The 22145-nt window shown below is 37.9% G+C and overlaps 1 protein-coding gene across 1 annotated transcript in view; it reads right to left on the bottom strand.

The window, feature by feature from the left end:
- Nucleotides 1–22145, bottom strand: part of SLC43A1 (solute carrier family 43 member 1) — a 202173-nt gene that overhangs the window by 31467 nt on the left and 148561 nt on the right. Inside the window, exon 13 of the mRNA XM_072424203.1 lies at nt 21399–21472. Within this exon, the coding sequence (XP_072280304.1) occupies nt 21399–21472 (74 nt within the window). The remainder of the gene's footprint in view (nt 1–21398; nt 21473–22145) is intronic.

The following is a 22145-nucleotide window of genomic DNA, read 5'->3' as shown; positions in this document are numbered from 1 at the left end:
ATGCCCCCTACAAACGTAGGCGATTCCCTGCACAGAGCACACAGAACAACACAACACAGAGCACACAGCACAGCAAAGAGCACACAGCACAGAGCACACAACACAGCACACAACACACAGCACAGAGCACACAGCACAGAGCACACAGCACAGCAAACGGCACAAAGGACACAGCGCACAGCACACAACACAGCACACACCCCCCAACCAAGCGGTGTAAAACACAAAGAGGAAAAACACACAGCCCCCCCAATTATGCGGTGTAAAACACAAAGGAGAAACAAACCTGGAATCTTCCACATTGAATTCAGTAAAATTTTACCTGCCACATTCTAAAATTAACTAATAGTAGAATAAGGAAAAATGAGGGACTTTAAAGGCAGTATATATATACACATGATTATGTTGCCGAGTAACTAACAATTGTAAATTTCAACAAAACCAGTAACATTGACATTTTTTATTATAAATGTTAAAAACAAGCGATAATACAGCAAGACATGCAAACCACATATGCATGAATAATCCTCCCTGCGTTTCGTGCTGTATTATCTCTTGTTTTTAATATATTAAAAAAATTCAATGTTACTAGTATTGTTGAATTTTACAACTGATACTTACTTGGCAACATAATCATGTATATATATATATATATATATATATATATATATACATACATACATACACACATATATATATATTGATAGTAACACACAAAGAAATTAATAAAATTATTATGGTGCTTGGCAGAAGAGTAGCCAAGCTTGCCAATGCACGTTAATTATTCAAAGAATGTCAGGCTGAATGGTTGGCCCCTCGCACATTTTCACCCCACCAAATCTGGCCCTCTTTGCAATAAGTTTGGACACCCCTGACATATATCAATAGTACTCATTTCGAAAACACTTGTGGATTATTGAGTAGTACTTTATTTGTATATAAATCAAAGATTTTTGTATTTAATAAACATGTATCAGCAAATCAAAAATATGTCATATTAAATTATTTGAGTTTGTACAGTAAGTGTTTATCTCAGGTTAGGAAATGGTTGGTTGGTAAGGTGGGGTGATTCCAAAATAATTTTTTGTCATACATTTGGTAGTGTCAAGTAAAATCTGTCAAGGTGCATAAGTGTCTTTGTTAATTAAAGTTTTAATAAGATAACTATCTATATAGTAAATTAACAGCTAAAAAAGTTAAAAAAAAAATTTACTTACAACAAGTTAAGAGCATACTGACACAGATTTTACGGGTATGAAATTGTGTCTAGGTTCATAGGTTATCTCTAGGAGAGAAATTTTTTTTTTTAATTTTAGTTTTTTTTTTTAATTAACGGACCATTGAGTCAACCATTATCTGCATATGGGTGGCTCAATAGGGCAACATGCACGCAAGTCAGTTCCCCACCCGCTCCTACATGCATGTGAGGGCGGAAGTGAACCCTAATTTACCATTACACATGCACCCCAACCCAGAGAGACGCTATCCAATCAGCCATTAAAGGGCAGGAACATTTCATTCCCAGCCCTTGCTAAATTGACTCTGCAGCAGCTCCGTTTGCAAAACTCTGCATTAGCGGTCACTTTTATGCTATTCTTCACATCATTCAGGTATGTGCTGACTTTAATACGTTACTATGTTGCTGAGCACTGTTTATTGACTTATATCCTATCTCACCTTTTTGTCTGCAATTTGGATAGTATTTCTAGTTTCAACTTGCATATGGATTTTGGACAAACACTTATAAGAACTTAAAAAAAAAATGTATTATAACTATAAATCAATAAATAACTACTCCATGTTATTATAAAAAAAATAAAAAATAACCCCCTTCTTCTCTCCTAGAGATTACCTATGAATCTAGACACAATTTCATACCTGTAAAATCCCTGTCAGTATGCTCTCAACTTGTTGAAAGTAAGTTACATTTTTTTTCACTTTTTATCTATGTATTTACTACAGGTAGTCCCCGGGTTGCATACGAGATAGGGACTCTAGGTTTGTTCTTAAGTTGAATTTGTATGTAAGTCAGAACAGGTACATTATTTTAAAAAATGTAATTAGGTGTTTGTCTTAACATATTGTTAGGCAGCGTGGTGTCAGTTACTGTATAAAATCCCCACTGTGAGCTAACAAAGCAAAAAAAAAAAACTTTATGGAGCCTTCAGATTCATTACCTTCTGGATCAAACTGTGCTTTGATATGCAAAAAGAAACAACTGCAGAGTTTGTCTTGGTCATTAAAGAGTTACAAGGTGTTACAGATCAGATCCACTCCGAAGATCACCCACAACAACAGTTGTGTTTAGGAAAAGATTTCTTCTGCAAGTCATGCAAACCACCCCCCTCCAAGCCTCTGTCCTGCACACGAAGGAGCAGGGAAGCCCTATTTATATCTAGGAGTCGCTGTATGTTGGATGTCCTTACTCAGACACCACCTGTATATAGATAGTTATCTTTTTAGAACTTTAATTAACAAAGACACTTTTGCACCTTGACAGATTTTACTTGACACTACCATACGTATGACGTAAAATAATTTTTAAATCACCCCACTTCATCAACCAACCTTTTCCTAACGTGAGATAAACATGTACTGTACAAACTTAAATAATTTAATATGACATATTTTTGATTTGCTGATACATATTTACTGAACTACTATGCTCTATTCTAACATATACCAATTATAATAGACTTACACGTTATTTCTATGTACAGCCCTTTTTTTTTTCAATAAATTTTCATTCAAGTTTTACAAGAAAAAGTATACAAATTCAAAACATTACATTCCAACCTTGCATTTCAAAGAGAATAAATAAATGAGAAAGAAAAAATGAAAAAAATGGAACAATTGTACATCAAGGTGAAGCTTCGACATAAAGCAAACAGTGTGGCAAATACAGCAGACAATCTTGTCAAAATAACCAGGAAAACAAGTGGCTGCCCTTGATAGATAAATCCCCTTGAATAGGGGGGATATCCCCTCGTAGAGTTGACTTCTCTCCCACCCTGCGCATAAAGGGTCAGCCATGGCGAGTAACCCTGAGTTCTTATAGGAATGCAGTTAAAATCAGTACGTAACCATGACAGAAGAGAAGAAGAAGAAAAGAAAGAAAGAAAAACCCATAGAGGGGTACAGTTAGGGGAGGGGGATGGGGAGGAGGGATTGGACAGGTCATCGCGTTTAATGAATTTAGTGTACCCGTAGACTTGTTTTTTTTTCTCCTTTAAAGGCTTTAAAGCATTAGACTTGTACGATCCCACCCCAGCAGAATATAATATTGGATCTAGGATGATCACATATTTTAAAAGTGTGGCATGGAATCAGTAGGTATAGCCCTCATTTTTTCATTTACAAGGAACCATGACATCTTTTGTTTGACTTGACCACCAAGCTCTCGCTATTACAATCTTAGCTGCCATAATAGGTGTGTTAATAAACAGAGTTGTACTGTGGTGCACACTTCGGGTTTTAGATTAACCCTCCTAGGGGTAATCCCGATTGTGACTCTCGGTGGGAAAACTAGGCAAAAAGTGGTAACCCCGAGTCACACTCGGGGTAACTTTGGGGGTCCCCCTTACCTTAGCCCCGCACTCCAGCGGCGATCAAACAATCCCGCTGTGATGCCGGGGCGTCTCTCCGTCGGGGGGAGTGACCAGGCCGAAATTTTACAAGCAGATTACAGAGTAATGCGCTTTTAAACCCTGCCCAGGTCCCCGCCACCCCGCTGCACGCATCTGCAGTTAGATGCGATGCACCATGCAGGATTTCTGCATGGTGCATTGCATCTAACTGCAGATGCCATCACCAATAGTAAATTCTGGGGGTGATGCCAGTGGTGATTTCCTGCTAGCATCACCCCCCGGAATCTACTGCAGCTGCTCGCATCACCTGGAGATCAGCCTCCGGGTGATGCGAGCAGGAGAGTGAGCAGGGCGGGGACATCCCCACCGCATCACCCGGCAAGATGTGTGACATCTTCCGGGTGATGCGATGGATTTAAATAAATATAATTAGCATACCTGGGAGTTAATCCTAAGAATTACAGGCCCACAATATAAACAAAAATTTCTATGCAAAAAAAATAGGATCACTTTTTGCATCAAAAAACTGACAGAATTAGAAAGCTAGGGGGGTTAAGCAGAGCCTCTGCTAGTTGATATACATGGGTCCAGTATCTTTGCAATTTGGGGCACTCTCACCAAATATGGTTTAGGGTACCTGGTAAATCACAGCCTTGAAAACACTTGTGACTCTGATCAGGACTTATTTTTGCTAGTCTTACTAGGACCATGTACCAATGCATCAACATGTACAGCCCTTTTAATCATTCTCCTGGAATCCCCTGAGAAAGTCGTTTTAGCGAATTATGTCGGGATTACCGTTTAATCCTACCCTGTGAAGTACAATATCAGAAATACTTTGTCTAGTAAAAAGGTCGCATTCTCCACCATTATAATTGTGGGAATGACCTCCACTGCTATGTAAATAAGTTGGTGATAAAATCATGTGTACTTTGTATATGACATTTTTCTACTAAATATACTTATTGCTTGTCACACAAAAACCTTGTGTGTGTGATGAGGTTATGAGTGAGGAAGTCAATAGTAGGTAATTGGGGGAACAAAGAGAGCGGCTAGGGGAGTATTTTTCTATCAGGTCAGAAATGTAAGTGGGACAAGAACTGTGGAGGGATTTGAAGGCAAAGCACAGGAGCTTGAATTTGATTCTATTCTATGGAAGCCAATGAAAGAACTACAAAGAGATGCAGCAGAAGATGAATGGTGGAAAGGATAGATGAGTCTGGCTGCAGCAATCATAACACAGCTCAACAAAAAACATTTTTTCACTTGCCAAGGATTTTTTAATGTATTTAAGGTCTGCTGATTTCAGAAATGACATCAGTTTAATTGAATTGGCTTTAGTTCTTGTGATACAGGAATCAGAATAGACGATTTTACCAACAACAAATGTTAACACAGGATATTATCATCAATGTATGTACTTACGCACTTTGCTACATGGGGTAAATATTCTCGGTAGAAACAGAGAATAAACATTACAAAATTTGTGAAACAAGCATATCTTGCATATTTTGGTATTAAACTGAGGGACCAAGATATGTATTGGGCTCCCCATATGTTATGCAACACTTGTGTAGTGTCTAAGTCAGTGGAAAAATAGAAAACTGAAAAGTTTGAAATTTGGTGTACCTATGGTACGGCGAGAGCCCAAAAATCATCATATTGATTGTTATTTATGTGCTGTGAATGTAAAAGGTTTCAATCGATACAAGAAAAACAAGTGGGAGTACCCTGATTTGGAATCAGCAAGACGACCTGTACCGCATGGTGCTGATGTTCCCATACCGGTGTTCAGTACACTCCCTGATATTTCTGTAACCGACATTGAGGATATACAGGGTTTGGAGTGTAATCCAGGAGTTAGCAGTGGAAGTGAATATGAAGGAAGTGTTTAATCAAACCAGCAGTTCTCCCAAATAGACCTTAATGATTTATTATGTGACCTCAGTCTGTCAAAACAAGCATCTGAACTTTTATCATCCAGTTTAAATAAAAAGAACTGTCTGAGAGAGTTAAAATAACAGTTTATAGGACAAGAGAGGTAACACTCCTACCATATTTCAGTGAAGATGGAGACTTTGTGTACTGTTGTAACATCCCTGGACTACTAGCCCATATGGGAGTACCAGAATACCGAGCAGAAGACTGACGGCTTTTCATAGACAGTTCCACTTGAAGTTTGAAGTCTTTTACTGCATAATGGCAACTGCTATGCATCAATTCCAATTGGTCGCTCAACAAAACTTAAAGAAGAATATGAAAACATCAACGTAAGTAAATAAATAAAGGCAAGACAGCAGGATCTTACTAGGCAGAATTTAGGTGTTAATAATGAATGGCTTTCCCAGAAATACAATATAAATCATTCAGGATCCTTAAACATAGTAAGTGATCTTATAGTCAGGCCATCCCAAGGTGGCAGTATACAGTCAACAACTGATCATGAATAAGCCAACATTGGTCTGTGGTAGAAAAACCTTCCAGAAAGTACCCAACGTGTTTCACCCGATATAGGCTTCCTCGGGGGTATCGTAACGTTTGGCAGTCCACTGTAGTATAATGTTGGAAAGTTGGCTGATAGAGAAAGCAAAGGACCCCAAATGTTTCAAAAATGGAGCTGCCAGCCTGAATTGGCTATTAGATTGGTCCTAAAGAGAATTCCTCTCATCAAGGAAAGATGCGTCTGTGACTGCAGATCAAATCAATGGTTATCAGAATTTCCTCTGTCAACCATTGATTTGATCTGCAGTCACGTACCCCATGTTTAAGGATCTTAAAAAAATGTTTAAGGAAAACATAAAAAACGTGCATCATTAACAAGCCAATGGCTGACAAAGAAAAAAATCATTCTCCCTCCACTACACATAAAGCTGGGATTAATGAAGCAATTTGGAAGAGCTCTGAACAAGGACAGTGTTTGCTTCAAATACATTTGTAGATTCTTCCCTGGATCGAGTACTGAAAAATTAAAAGCAGGAATCTTTCATGGATCCCAGATTCGGAAACTGGTAATTTATTCCAATTTCACAAGTTACATGACTGATACTGAAGCTTCTGCCTGACTATTGATGCCTGACTATTGTTGGGGCATCCGGCGGGATTGTTCTAACACTGAACACTCCAGGGATAGCTATAAGAGTAAATTTTTACCTTAACCGCTTACCCGATTTATTTTCAAATGTTTTACTGTAAAAAAATGCCAATAAATCATTTGTATGAACAAAAGAAATTTAAATAAACAGTACATTCAAGTTTTTAATTTAAAATTTTTTTCATTGTGTGTAAGATTTGTATGTTTTTTGACAAAAATGGAGGGTACCCTGTATCATAAAAACTGGATGTGATAACAAAGAACTGGGGTCATTTCTGGATTCAGAATACCGGGGGCATTGTGTTTGTTTCAATCCATTAGAGACTGCATATTTTGTAATATTTAATGTCAGACAAACTTGTGATGTGAGAGGATGAACAACACACAGCCTGCATAGATAAATAGAAATTAGTCTTTTCAACCCTAAAATGTGTGTGGAGGGGTTTGTTTTTGTTAGTTATGGATGAAGTAGTACACTTTCTCAATTTTTTCAATAAATTTCAAGTTTGGCCCGACTTGGTCTTAGTGTTTAATTTGTGTATTTGAGTTTGACACCCCCTGCTCTAGAGGATCCATTCCACCGCAGCCTCATCGATAAAGTGGTTTGGGTGAGATTCCACAGCTGAAGTAATATTTATTTGTCTTTAGCTGACACTTATTTTTAAATGTTAGACGTTTTCTGTGCAATGTGATGGTTTGTTATTTTTAAAGGATTAGTGCTTTCTTTTAATCTTCAGCTTTATATTATTTGGAATGTATTTTTTAACTGTTTGGAAAATGTTTCATTAGTTTGGCTATACAAATGTACTTTATGCTCAGGAGATATGGTAAATGTTGTTTTTTTTTGCAAGGCTGCTTCTGTAGTGGAGCGGGCACATGGGAGCAATTCTAGTGATCGGTTTTGTTTTGAATGTGCCTGTCCCACTATTCTACAAAATGTATAGTTTTTCTAAAGTTGGAGTGGAAGCCCTGACATGGGTCTTCCTTGTTACCCCCACTTAGGTTTCTCCAGGCGTTGATCCCACCCGACGTTGAGAGTTAGGACTTTTTTTTTTTGTTTTCTGGCTTTTTTTCTTTTTAAATGGAACTTTTTAAGGTTCTTACACTGAATGTACAGGGGTTAAAAATTCTGCACATCCCTCCTAGCTAGACATCATGGTATGCATATGCAGGTGGCGTTTCTTCAAGAAACAAAGAAGATATTATTCCCTCATTGTGCAACAGGCATTTTCCAATAGTTTACAATAGTTTTGCTATGTCTTTTTTTAATAAGATTCTTGCGATTGTGTTTCAATTTATTTGGAGACATAGGAGGCCCAGACTTAGCCGCACATTGTTCTTCTGTGCCAAAGACGAAGATGGGCTAGGGGTCCCACATTTTAATAAATATTATTTGGCTTCTCACCTTGTCAGGGTTGTAGACTGGGTGCGGAATCCACAATTCAAAAAATGGATTGGATTGGAACACATTGCATGTGAGGAAAATATACAAATATCTCCTTGGTTGGAATCAGCACAGGTATCTGCCCTTAGGAACATCACACGGTAAGGCCCAAATGGAGAGTGTGTAGGCAGATAATTTCACATTTTAACATCTCTCCCTCTCCTTCACCATTGTTTCCAATTTGGGACAACCCAGCATTTATCCCAGGAAGAGGGAATCCCTATTTTACACACCTAAAACTTTCGGGCACCTTCAGGGTTTCCCACTTTATGGAAGGGCCATCTTGGCTCTTGGTTTATCAATTAGCTGAATTGGGGGTGCCCAAGCCTTTGGGTTTTTGGAGAGCGAGACAGTTTGCTCACTTTTTGCATTCCCTACCCCCAAGCGGTAGTTGTATTCTCCCTTTGACACCATTTGAATCCCTCTACATTGGTTTGGATTCCACGAGACATTCTCTTTCGTCTATATATGGGTTTCTCAGTGCCCAGCCCGAGGACTGTACTCCCCTGTATAAAACACAATGGGAACAAGATTTGGGGCTTTTGCTGGATGAATCCGAAAAGGCGAAAAAATGTATGGCTTGCTCATCATAACACGATTAATAGTAAGTACCAGGAATCGAATTATAAAATACTTACCAGGTGGTATTACACCCCTGTTCACTTACATAGATATTTTTCTGAGGTGTCTGAACGATGTTAGCGGTGCAATGTGGGGGAGGGATCTATGCTCCACATCTTTTGGTCATGCCCATACTGTCCCAATTTTGGATGGCAGTGAGAGACCTCTTACAGAAAATTATGGACAATGCAGTCCCAGAGGATACGGCCTTTTTTTGTTGCAGCATAGCTCTCTTTCCCTTAAGTTTCATAAAACCTCAGTTGTTAGACACTTCATTAATGCAGCAAATTGTATATCTCTCTGAATTGGAAATCCTCCTCCTGTCTATCTATAAAACAACGGTTTAACATTGTGAATGAAATCATGCTCATGGAGGATCTCACTGCAGGTCTCCATGACCATGATGAAAAATTTGAACACACATGGTTCTACTGGTAGGAATTTGTCAAACCCCTGACTATGTCAGATATTTATAATGTAGGACTCGATTTGATATCTATAAGGTTAATTTTGTGTGTTTTTTATATTTCCCTGTGGGGTATAGATAATGCACTGACAGCACACACGATCAGAGGACAGACAATGCACACAGTCGGAGTATACATAATGAAAGGACAAACAATGCACGCAAAGTCTAAGCACACATAGAAGACAGACAATGCACACACATGTAGAGCACACACAATCAAAAGACAATGCACACATAGTTAGAGCATACACTATCAGAGGACAGACACTGTACACACAATTAGAACACTGAGAAAGAAAGCATACATAGTCAGGATATACAAAGTAAAATGCATGTAAAGACAGAGTTGATATAGAGAGTCCTTTATTGGCATGTTCAGTAAGTGAAAACAAGTGTAGGGAACATACTATGATTTAGGGGTGAAGGGTAGATAAGAGGCAGCAGACTCCAAAAGTCCAAAATCACAGCAGTTTTTATTTGTTTAGGCAAGTGTTACAGCACACTCTGCAGCACTTCACAACAAAACAATAAACAGTAACCCCGCTGGGCATCTGGCTACGTCACTTAGGTTCCTTCTCTTCTTAACACATACACTATATCAGTACTGTTAACTCACAACTTTGTAGTATTGTTTGGCCGCTGGCTTTCCTGGAACCCTCTGGCTCTCTCTCAGCCTGGAGCCCTCTGGCTCTCTCAGCCTGGAATCCACTCTGGCTCTCTCTCAGCCTGATACCCACTCTGGCTCCCTTCTCAGCCTCTTTCTGATCAATTTCCTCAGCCTCTTGCTGATCAGTTCCATCTTCCCCCTGCACCTAAGTGCAGGTGCATATAACCCAAATCAGGGTTGGGTTGTGCCAAGGAACCCACCTTTCACTCCCTTGGCCGGCTCCAGGGCCCTATAGTCCCTGTTTTTTTCCCAAAAACCTATACAAACTTAATCACTTTAATTTCCCTGGAGACTGTAATGCACTTTCCCTGCCATTTTTGGGACACTGTCACAAAGGTTAATTTTGTTGGTTCTTCTTAACCTCCAGTGGGTTTTGGTTTATATGGTGTATATATTTATACATTATGTATGCTTTTTGTTATATATTGTATGTTTTTGCCAGAAATTGTTTTATTCATTTTTAATAATTGCATATGTAGCCACAATTGGTTTTCTTTTTTTTTCAATCGTTGATTTTATATTTTTAAATGTTTTTTGGATCTGTTTTTTTTCTTTAATCTGTATTTATTCTAAATAGTATATTGTAATATGTATGGTTTAAAATGTTTATAAAATAAATTATGTTAAAAAAAATGTTGAATTTTTCTCAAAGTCAAATTTGGCCTAGACTATTCTATTTGATTAAACCACTTTTCACAATTCTATGCTCATTTTTAGAAGGGAGTTGATATACCTCCATGAAAAATTGACCTCCCTTTGCCTGGTGAAAGAGAGGACTATGTTGGTTAAGTGCTGCAGATCCTTCTATAAGTTTGGCAATAGAAGAAGCAGAATGTTGCCCAAAGCTGCCTGTTGTCAACAGGAATGTACTTATGTTCCACAGATTGCCAGTAGGGTACATTTCATTGCTAAACCAGGATCTTAAATTGTTCACATAGATTGGGGTTTCCTGCCTAATGTCTCTGTAACATAAACCTATAAATTGAGATCATGTTGGATTTATGTTGTCCATAGAGGTGAGGGTTTTAACACTACCAGGGTTATAAACTAGATCAAAAGAACTTGGTCAAGGGCAATTCCAAAGATGGTATTGAATGTTGTTTGAAGGGACTGGACTTTTATGTATTAGGCAATGGAGTTTATAGGGAAACAATAAAATGTGCTTGATATGGATCATTTACCTGTGCTGCTCTGGCTAAGAATGGTTATTAGGTGAACTAATTTCTTATACACAAAAGCAATGTACAGAGAGAAGGTCGCATGTGCCGCCGGCTATGAGGGACGACCTCTAATCGGATCGGCACCCTCCTACGGATCGGCAGCTACAGGCACCAGCAGGCACACAGATCCTCCCCGCACAAGCTAACTATGACCGGGAAGTCGGGGACAAAGAACAAAGACCGTATACCACGGTCTCAGACACTGCGGCCGGCATCCAGTATGACAACCACTCAGGACGAGCAAACAGCTGTAGGCTCTGCACTTCAGGAGGCAAAGAGGACATCACTAGCAGGTAGGAATGGGGACTTTAATGATACAGGAAGAGAGGAATCCTCACCTTGATCACTACTAGCTAGCCCCCAGGGAGAACAGATGCCTCCTGCCTATATCTTACAACAACCTCCTTCTTTTGATTCATCATTAAGTGCTGCTCACAGTGTACAACAGCAAATTAATGCAGACTCAATACCTAATAGTCCAGGTTCAGTGTCCTATCCCAGGACCCCCTAGCCGCAAGCCCTCCATTAGAGCTCCCTATGGAAGAAAGCTGAAAAAGGACTGAATTAGACAAAGCTACAGCAATCATCACTACTGAATTGAGGCAAGATTTGCAAAACATGGGCCATAGAAATCCCACGCCGTCCAGCGCCACGATTTCCATCTTCTTTCTTCTTCCTGCTTCTGAATCCGATGAGTCACCGGGGAAGTTCCCGGTGACGTTGGTGCGTGTGTATGTCCCGGTGGGCCGAGAAATTCAAAATCCATTTGTATTGCATCCCAGTTCAGAATAATTCTATCAGCTTTTGTTGTTTTCTTGATTTTTGTTTATTTGAATTTTTTTTGATATTTTTGTTTTCCTTAAAGATTTAACTTTTGGGAAGACTACCTTTTAAATTATACATACACACTGGCACATGTTCTTTTAGAGTTTGAGGTCTATTGACCCACTTTGTGTCCACAATGCTTCATCTAAAATACCAATTCTTTTACATATTATTCAGGGATTTAATTCCCAGATTAAAAGATCTAAAGCATTTCACTACTATGATTTATTAAAAGTTGATATATTAGCACTACAGGAAACACATTTTTCCAACAAACCACTTCCTAAATATTTACATAAAAACTATCCTATATTTTACAGTGCAAATTTAAAATAAAAAGAAATGTGGGGTCCTACTGTGCTTTAGAAAAAGCCTGAACTTCTCTCCTCAAAAAGTTGTTGGAGACCCAGGAGGAAGGTTTATATTGTTAATAGGCTATGTGGGTACTCAATTGATATCAGTAGTCTCTGAGGGAGACATGGCCTCAAGTACAAGGGTCTAGTATATTGATGGGGGATACAAATTTAGCGTTGGATCACATCTTAGATAAAATAAAATTGAGCAAATATAGAGACCTTCCAAATGAAGAGTCATCATCTTTCTCTTTTATTAAGAAAATACAACCTTATAGACTCCTGGAGGGAAATGAATCCTTCCACCAGGGACTATACGTATTTTTCAAATGCCCATAATCAATACTCGTGTATTGATCATGTATTTGTTCAACCCCATATGCTCTCAGGTATTTTAGGGGCCCATATTTTGTCAACCCCCTGGTCAGATCATGATCCACTGGCTGTTTATTTAAGGGGTTTCAGTAGGACTGAATTGGGGTTCCGATGAAGACTCAATGAAAATTTGATCTCAGAGCCAGTTATACAAAGAAAAATAGAAGAGTTACAACTCTATTTTCAGATTAATAAATCTAGTGATACTTCTCCAGCTATAAATTGGGAAGCTCACAAGGCATACATTAGGGGAGAACTAAAAATAAGCTCCTCTCGTAAGAAAAATCTAAATAAATTGATCGAAGACCAACTTAAAGAATACCATGAGCTACAAAAACAACACAAAAAGAATCTTCTGTCTGGGTTAAAAAGGCAATTAGAGGTTAAGTGAACTGAACTTAATTTGATTCTTTGATCCAGGGCAGAAAAATCGATACGCTGGGCGGCACATACATGTTTCATGTGGAGGGATAAACCAGGTAGCCTTTTGGTCAATAAACTCAATCCTAGACCAAAAACTTATGTACTCCCTAAAATTAGGCTTAAAGATAGTAGCCTATCTTAAAATCCAGAGAAAATATTGGCAACTTTTGAAGATTTTTATGGTCAAATGTGTAACTCAACATCCCGAGAGGGAATAGAGGCTTTTCTTCATGATCTTAACCTCCCTAAACCTAAATCTAAACACAAAGAATTGCTAGAGAAACCCTTTATGCTAGAAAAACTGAATAGTGCTTTTAGATTTATTAAATTAGGAAGTTCACCTGGACTAGATGGCTTTTCCAATATGTATTGTAAAACCTTTGGCCATAACTTGACATCACATTTAATGGATTATTTTAATTTTTTGAGAGATGGCCACCCACTATTGAGAGATGCCAATAGGGCATTTATAAGATTATGATGAAAATACTTGCATTGCGATTAGGATTATTCTTGGGGGTTTATATTCATCCAGACCAGGTGGGCTTTATGCAACATAGACAGGCCCCAGACCAAACAAGAAGAGCAACTGATCTTATATTAGTTATACACTCTAATTGGGATGGGGGATCACATCGCCAGGCCATGTTGCTTTCACTCGACCTCCAAAAAGCTTTTGACAGTTTATCATGGAAATACTTATTCCAGGTCCTCTTAAATATGGATTTTGGCCTGCACTTTATTAACTTATTGTTGGCCCTTTATGATACCCCAGAAGCTAAAATATCTTTAGGAGGATTACTCTCTGACATCATTTTATTCAAAAGGGGAACTAGGCAGGGATGTCCACTTTCTCCCCCTTTTGTTTGCTTTGGTGATAGAACCACTAGCGAAAGCAATATGTACTGAATCAAACATTAAGGACATCCTGTGTGGTAACGTCATTATTTGCGAATGACATATTGATGTTTATTACTACCCTGATTACCACTTTGCCTAATCTCTTTAAACAACTAGATAAAGTTTGCTATATGCTCAGGTCTTCAGGTGAATAGAATCAAGTCCCAAGCTCCCAATATAAATATATAGATAAGAACCGTAAATGCCATTAAAAGTCAGTTTGACATTAGTTGGGGTGATGAATTTTTACAATATTTAGGTATAAATTTGACATCTTTTTATGGAAATCTTTACAAGTATATTTATACCCCTCTGAGAGGATTATGAAATTTCTGGCTGACCTCCAGAGGTGGTCTCAGTCACCTCCGTCATGGTTGGGGAGGATTACTGCCATTAAGATGAATATGCTTCCGAAATGATTATACCTATTTAGAACTCTCCCGATGTAAGACATTCAAATGGTGCTTACTTGGGAATACTTGGCCAGCAAAAGACTTTACTAATTTATTAACAATATAATCAGGCAAGCTCTGAAACCTATGCAGTCCACTCCATTTGAAAGCACCTGTGCCTCTATATCTTCTACAAGAGGGCAAATTTCTATTATATACTCAGCCTTGGTGGCCCCCTCTGGCAAATTGAAATATATGCTGGATTGGGAATTTGAATTGGCAAAACATGGGAACTAGAGGAGTGGGGAGAGATGACACACTCATTATCCAAGGTATCCTTGAAATCCGCTCTTGTGGAAGTTAATTACAAAATGATGCTCAGATGGTACTTGGTACCAAGTAAACTGGCTAAGTGTGTCCCATCAATTTCTCCAATGTGCTTTCGACGTTGCCTTGTTAAGGGTTCCATGATACACATTTGGTGGTCATGCCCAATTGCCAGGGAATACTGGGACAAAGGGCCTGATTTATTAAAGCTCTCCAAGGCTGGAGAGAATAACCTTTCACCAGTGAAGCTAGGTGATCAAGCAAACCTGGAATAGATTTCTTCAATGTCATTTGCTATTTGCTAGCAAATGCTTTGAATCCTGGACCAGATCCATCCCAGGTTTGTTGGATCACCCAGCTTCACTGGTGAAGGTGTATTCTCTCCAGCATTGGAGAGCTTTAGTAAATTGGGGCCAAAGTTTTTAACATGATTTCACGGATTTTGCAACTTCAAATTTGTAGTTCTTTAGAGGCAGCCCTATTTAGTAAAGTGGACTTGGTCCTCCCAAAATCGACACTGAACTTGAATAAAATTATACTTTTGGGGGGGGGGGGGGATTGCATTAGTGAAAGCCCGGAAAAAGCCTACCGTATCTCTAGAACCAATCTGCTCTAAATTAAATTGGATTGTTATAAACAATAAAGTAACTTATCCTTAAAACTCCTTAACCAAATTAGGCGATATTTGGGAGCCTTGGATTTCTTTTTAGAGATCATAAGCAGCGATTCGCACTATGGAATAAACAGGGGGTTGAGATTAAAATAATGGAGATATTAGCACAAAAATGAGTTATTGGTTGTTTACTGATATGATTCACTAAGAGATTATCGGTTTGGATTGTGACAACATGGTATTATTGTACACTGATAAGTATTGTATTCTTGTTTTTAGTATATGCTGATATATATAAATGTTTTTGGAAATATTCCCTTTCATTCCCCCTTTTTTTTCTCTTTCCAGTTATTTATTGTTCTATGTTATATATTAATTGGGACAGAAGCATAAAAAGTAAAACTGACATATTATTTTATAATATTTTATTAAATTATTTGTTTTTTTATACTCTAACAGCTGGGAATAGCACAATTCACTAGTTTTGTATATCGCAAATATTAGACGTCACTGTATATTATGTTTACTTTTTTGTGTTTTTATGAATAAAAATTATTACAAATGATTGAAATACAAAAGCAATCTACAGTGTTGCCTCCAGACCCCTAAATTGGCAGGTCCCAGTCCCAAAATTGTCAGGGTCCACTATGCATATGATCTTCACTTCATGGTTACTAATGAAATTACCAATCTTCAGCAAGAACCTAATCTGTATTTCTTTCTTTTTTAAGATAAACCATTTCAAGCCAGAAGTCGGAATTGGGACTGACTAAGTTCTGTGGCATGGGTTTGGATGGTTGTGTGGTGTGAATGTTTGTGTAACAGTTGAAACTAACTATGCTGGTAAATCATCCTGGTTCCTAAGAATAAGGTCAGGTCATTCCTTGCCACCGTGGTTGTACTGGATAAGCAGTAGCATAACCTTGGACTGTGTTTTGGCAAGTGGACTTGGGCACATGGGATGCAGTGACCACTAAAGCCCCATAATTAACAAATGTTTTCTCTGCACTTCATTATCTCTTACGTTTTGCCATCAGTCATCCTGTCTATTTAGTCTGTTGGCATTGAATAAAGTATTAGTATTGAATTTTGGTTGTGCACATATTCCTAAGTATGGAAAATATGTCAAGAACAGGGGTGCCCAAAACGCAGATCGTGATCTACCAGTTGTTCGCAAAGGCAACCCGAGTCGATCACGGAGCCCTGCCTTACCCCTCCTCCCTGCTGTTTACTAGCAGCCCAGCTGCTACATGTATAGGGATGCTGGGGATATTCTTCTGTATATTGTATCTACTCTCACAAATAATCAGAGGCAGACAACGAAACCGATGAAAAGACTGAAGAACCCAAAAATCAAACACCTAGAATTATCAGATAAATATAATTTTTTTTCTAGGCCGAGATCATTTTAATGGGAGATCCTTAAAAGTGTCTACTAAAGGTGTTTGGTCATTTCAAAAAGTAGAGTTTGCCCATTGCTATTATTGTCACTTAAAATGTGAGTAAAGTCTGTAATGTGTTTCAATAGGCTGACAGCCTGCTGATTTTAGATATAAAATCCCTCAGCTTTTGCCATGTGAAATACTTTTGAAAAATACATTGCGAACAAAACATTCTGATGAAATGTTCACATGATCTAATGCTTATTTTAATTACATATTACAATAAGCAAATTAAGATTTTAAATCAGGAGTTACAATCCATATATATATATATATATATATCCTTGAATATCCTTGGATATTTTTTGTTTCAAACTTCAGTCACTTACAGAACATCTTCACAAATTTCATTTGTTAATTTATCGTCATTCCCCTTCACAGATCAGGTCAAAGTGTTAAAACTAGTTAAAAGTGTTAAAACTTTGTCCAGGCCAAAATCTTTACAAATTAGAAGCGAATAAAGGCTTTTTATATGTTAGTATTATTTTTAAATAATACTAGGCTTCCTTGCTGGTTGTTTGAAATTTCTGTTGGGGGGCTGGTTTTACTGGGAATCTGCAAGATTACGGTGAGGCAGATACCCAATTCCCGGTCCCGCGTTCTTTCAAGACCCACAGGCCTATTTACCACATCTGGTGCTAAACAGCAGTGGTTAGGCAAGCAAGTTTCTCATGGTTTTGCCTGAAGAGAGAAGCATTGCTTTGTCAGTTAGCCTGTGCAATTTGTTTGTGCTAGCCAGGAGGCTATACTTTTGATTTAAAGGAATGGGAAGTTTCTGGCAACAACCCTGCGAGGGAAGACTTTTGATTTCCTGTTCCTGTTTTTATTCCTAATACATATAGACAGGAGCCCCAAAGAGATACTGTACTGTCGCCTCATTTCCAGCCTACCATTTGAGACTAAACCCTTAATATATGTATCTTATGATATGGAGGGGGATTAGCCCTTGCAGCAAGCACACAGAGAAGTTTGCTGTCTGTATGTCTCTTTCTTTTGATGCCAAAAACAAAACAGCTACCTTCAGCATAAATAGAAAACAAAATGAAAAGGCAGCCTACATCAGCTGTAAACAGGTGGTTGCAACTCAAATCAACACAGATAAAACGGCAACAACAGTTTTTTTCTCTTTGCAAAACAGCACAGTTTCCACACAGGCTTTTTTGCAGCCTACTTTGCAGAGGGATGAAGCGATGAGGTTGAGGCATTATGGGTGGAGTTGAATGTGGGGTTGAATAACACACAATTAATTATTGGACTCTGCTATAGGCCCCCCAGTGTTAAGGAAGAAATAGAAAATCAACTACAAGCACAGATAGAAAAAGCTGCAAAAAGTGGCAGTGTTTTAATCATGGGAGATTTCAACTACCCTGACATTGGAGTAATGGCACTACAGGAACAGCAAAAGGAAGGAAATTTTTGAATTTAATATAAGATCATTTTATGGCACAGTGTATAGAAGCCCCAACTAGAAAATATACTCTACTGGACCTAGTTCTTTCCAACAATGCAGAGCTTATAACAAATGTGCAAATAAAAGAGAATCTGGGTAGCAGTGACCATAATATGATTTAATTTATTGTTAGCTGTAAAGAGGAAGCAAAAACAGGAAAGATAAAAACATTGAATTTTAAGAGAGCATATTTTCCGTTATTAAGGGCGGCTCTCTGTGACTTTGACTGGGAGACAACATTGTCCTCAAAGAACACAGAACAGAAATGGGAATGTTTCAAGTCTGTTCTACAAAAGCAAACTGAAAAATATATTCCAATGGGTAAAAGGTTTAAGAGGCTATAATTAAAACCTATGTGGCTTACAGCTGATGTTAAAAAAGCCACGAGGAACAAGAAAAGGGCATTTCAAAAAATATAAAAATGAAGAATCAACTTCATCATTTGAAACCTATAATGAATATAACAAAAAATGTAAAAAGGAGATAAAATGTGCAAAACTTCAAAATGAAAGACTGATTGCAAAGGAAAGTATTGCAAACCCCCCAAAATTTTTCAAATATATTAATAGCAAAAATTCCATATCTGAGCATGTCGGCCCCTTAAAGGATGTCGCTAGATTGGTAACTGGCGATAAAGACAAGGCAGATTTACTAAACACTTTTTTAGCTCTGTGAACACAAAGGAAAATGGCAGAGCTCAAGTCCAAATTCATAATAGCAAAGTCACTGCCTTAAATGAGTCACAATGGCTCAGAATTGACATGATTGAGAGACAGCTGGGAAAAATTAAGGTTGACAAAGCATCAGGACCTGATGGGTTACATCCACGTGTCCTCAAAGAGCTGAGCTCAGTTATTTCAAAGCCATTATTTCTAATTTTTAGAGACTCTTTTAGTCACTGGCAAGGTACCGATGGATTGGCCAGACCTGGATGTACTGTTTGATTGGGCAGCCAAGTGGCAAATTACATTTATTATAGATAAATGTAAAATTATGCACTTGGGAGCTAACAACATGCATGCTTCATACTGTCTAGGGGGGAATACATTTGGGGGAGTCAGAAATGGAAAAGGATCTGGGGGTTCTGGTAGATCATAGACCTAATAACAGCATGCAATGCCAAGCTGCAATATCTAAAGCTAGTAAAGTACTTTCTTGTATTAAAAGAAGAATAGAATGCAGAGATGGAGACATTATCCTGCCCCTGTACAAAGCATTGGTCAGACCACATCTGGAATATGCAGTCCAGTTTTGGTCACCAGTTCACAAAAAGGACATTGTGGAATTGAGGAGAGTGCAGACAAGGGCAACTAAATTAATAAAAGGAATGGAGGAGCTCAGCTTTGAGGAGAGATTAGCTGAACTGAATCTATTCTATAAGAAGAGATGTTTAAGGGGGGATATGATCACCCTGTATAACTATATAAACGCTCCATACAGAGAACTCACTTCCCCATTATTCACTTTGAGATCATTGCAAAGAACAAGAGGGCACTCTTTGTGTCTGGAGGAAAAGAAGTTTAAACTGCAAATAAGGAAGGGATTCTTCACTGTAAGGTCTGTGAAAATGTGGAATCGGCTCCCTCAGAAAGTAGTTTTAGCAACTACTATACATTGCTTTAAGAAAAAGCTAGATGTTTTTCTGGAAGCACAGAATATAACTGGGTATTAAGGCTTTAAAGTAAAAATAACAGTGACTGTTGATCCAGGGAACATCCGATTGCCTCATGGAATCAGGAAGGAATTTTTTTTCCCCCTGTTGAAGCAAGTTGTACCAGGGGTTTATTTTTTGCCTTCCTTTGGACTAACTATGTCGTATAGGGTTTTATATCTGGGGTATGTTTATTTCCCAAGTGGTTGAACCTGATGGACTTATGTCTTTTTTCAACATAACCTACTATGTAGCAATGTAACTTTCTGCATATTCCACCTCTGATAGTACACCTGTGCTACTTCTAGCAGCCCTGCTGTCTGGTGTGGCAAAACCTGGGTGTGTACCTGGGATGGAATTGGTTATGGAATTTGCTATGTTGCTTTCCATTATCCTGGACTCTTTTCCCCAGCCCATGTTTTACATCCTGGAGAAATATACTGTATCTCCCAACCAGGACCAATACTTGCAGTCCTGTACAACACATATACATGTATATTTACGCACACACTTAAGATTATCTTGATCCAAATGTATTTGAGGAATTAGTTAGTAAGGACTTTAAAGCCCTCAAAGATCTCTTTGACCTAACTGAGAATGAGGTGATAAATATTTCCTCTTTACAGGAGAATTCTATCTCTCAAACATTTCATTGGACTCAAATCTTCCAAAATGTAAAAAGAAGTCAAAATGTTCCCCCCTAAACATTTAGAACACCTATATCTATTATTTTAGAACTAGTAAGCAAGAAAATTAAGCAGATAGACTTGTAAAGAAAAACCTATCACAATCCATCTCCTCAACAACATATAGCACTAAAGCAATTAACATGAAAATCAGGACAATATTATTTAACTGGCTAATAAATAAATTGTGGTGATGAAAAATTCTCAGTATATGACTATATGTGATAATTCTGAAAAATATTTTTTGGTACCATCGTATTTGTTGTTTTAAAACAAAATAAATGGGTAGAGCAAAGGGAGTGTATGAAGATGTTCTATGCACTTGTTGTTCTAGTGGGTCCACGTGCTTGTTAAATGAGAGAAGCCACCTCCCAGCATTTACAGTGATTACATCTGGAGGAAAAGAAAGCAAATGACAGGTGCATAACCCAACACTGGATTGAAGAAATGGAGTACCAGAGTTTTTGAGGTGCCCTAAAAAAGACCCCATGCAGAGACCCCATGTAGCAACAATCTGTTACATCAGTACATTCTCATGTGGGCAGTATCAAGAACTCAAGAACAGATGCAGCCCACCACTCATCCAGTTGCTTGGACCTCTGCCATCTGTCTGAGTCTGTTTTCACATGCATGTTTAACCATATGAAGATCCACCAACTGGTTCCTTGGCAGTCAAACTCTTCACATTTTTCATAATTTCAATATGATAGTGATTTTTAAATATAATACACTTATAGGGACATAAAGTACATAAATAGTATTATTAGTGCACACTTTAATTGACAAGAAATAGATTAAAATAAATACATATGAATTTATGTTAGCACTGTAAAATAAATATTTCCCAGCACTATATACTTACACTGCAGCATACAATCCTCCACATGCTGAATGGATGAAACCTCTGACCATTGTATGAAGGATAAAGGTGAAAAACTAAAAAAGAAAAATAATTCATTATGGACCAAAACATGTTTACCTTTTTGTCACTGGCCTATTTATTAACCAATATCATTACTTAGGACTAATAGTAAAACATATATTTTTTTCAGGACAAACCATGCTTTTTTCATAATACTGAATTTTTGAATTCCAAAAAAAAAGTATTAAAATGAAAAAAAATGTTCTAATTTACCAGCTTTAAAAACAATCTAGTATAAACTTCAAATATTTCTCTGCTTCACTGATATCGAGGCTGCACATCCTTGACTGCTTAATGTATAACTGAGGACAGTATGGCTAAAGGTACAAGATCACAAAGCAGAGCAAAGACCATACCAGATAGTACTATAAAATAAAAATCACACAAAAAATAAATGTTGAGTTATGCAGTGTAAATGTGTCAATGTGTCTCAGGTCAAAGAACATTTTTCCAGAAATTAGGTCACATTTGCAGGTGTAGAACATCAAAGTGTTCTGGGAAAAGGAGAATTACAAGCCAAAGTTGATGTCACTGAAAGTGACACTAAGAGAGATATTTAGAAAAAAATCCACTAACAGATCAGACAGGGTAATAAAAAGGAAAAAAGGGAATGTTTGCAGAATGTCAGATTCCCCATTTATATATGAAACCCTAAGACTTGTAGCCCCACCATTTGATATCTTGCCT

This window comes from Pyxicephalus adspersus, chromosome 10 (assembly GCF_032062135.1).
Source record: "Pyxicephalus adspersus chromosome 10, UCB_Pads_2.0, whole genome shotgun sequence".
NCBI classification, from domain to species: Eukaryota; Metazoa; Chordata; class Amphibia; order Anura; family Pyxicephalidae; genus Pyxicephalus; species Pyxicephalus adspersus.
This window is presented reverse-complemented; position numbering and strand designations above follow the sequence as displayed.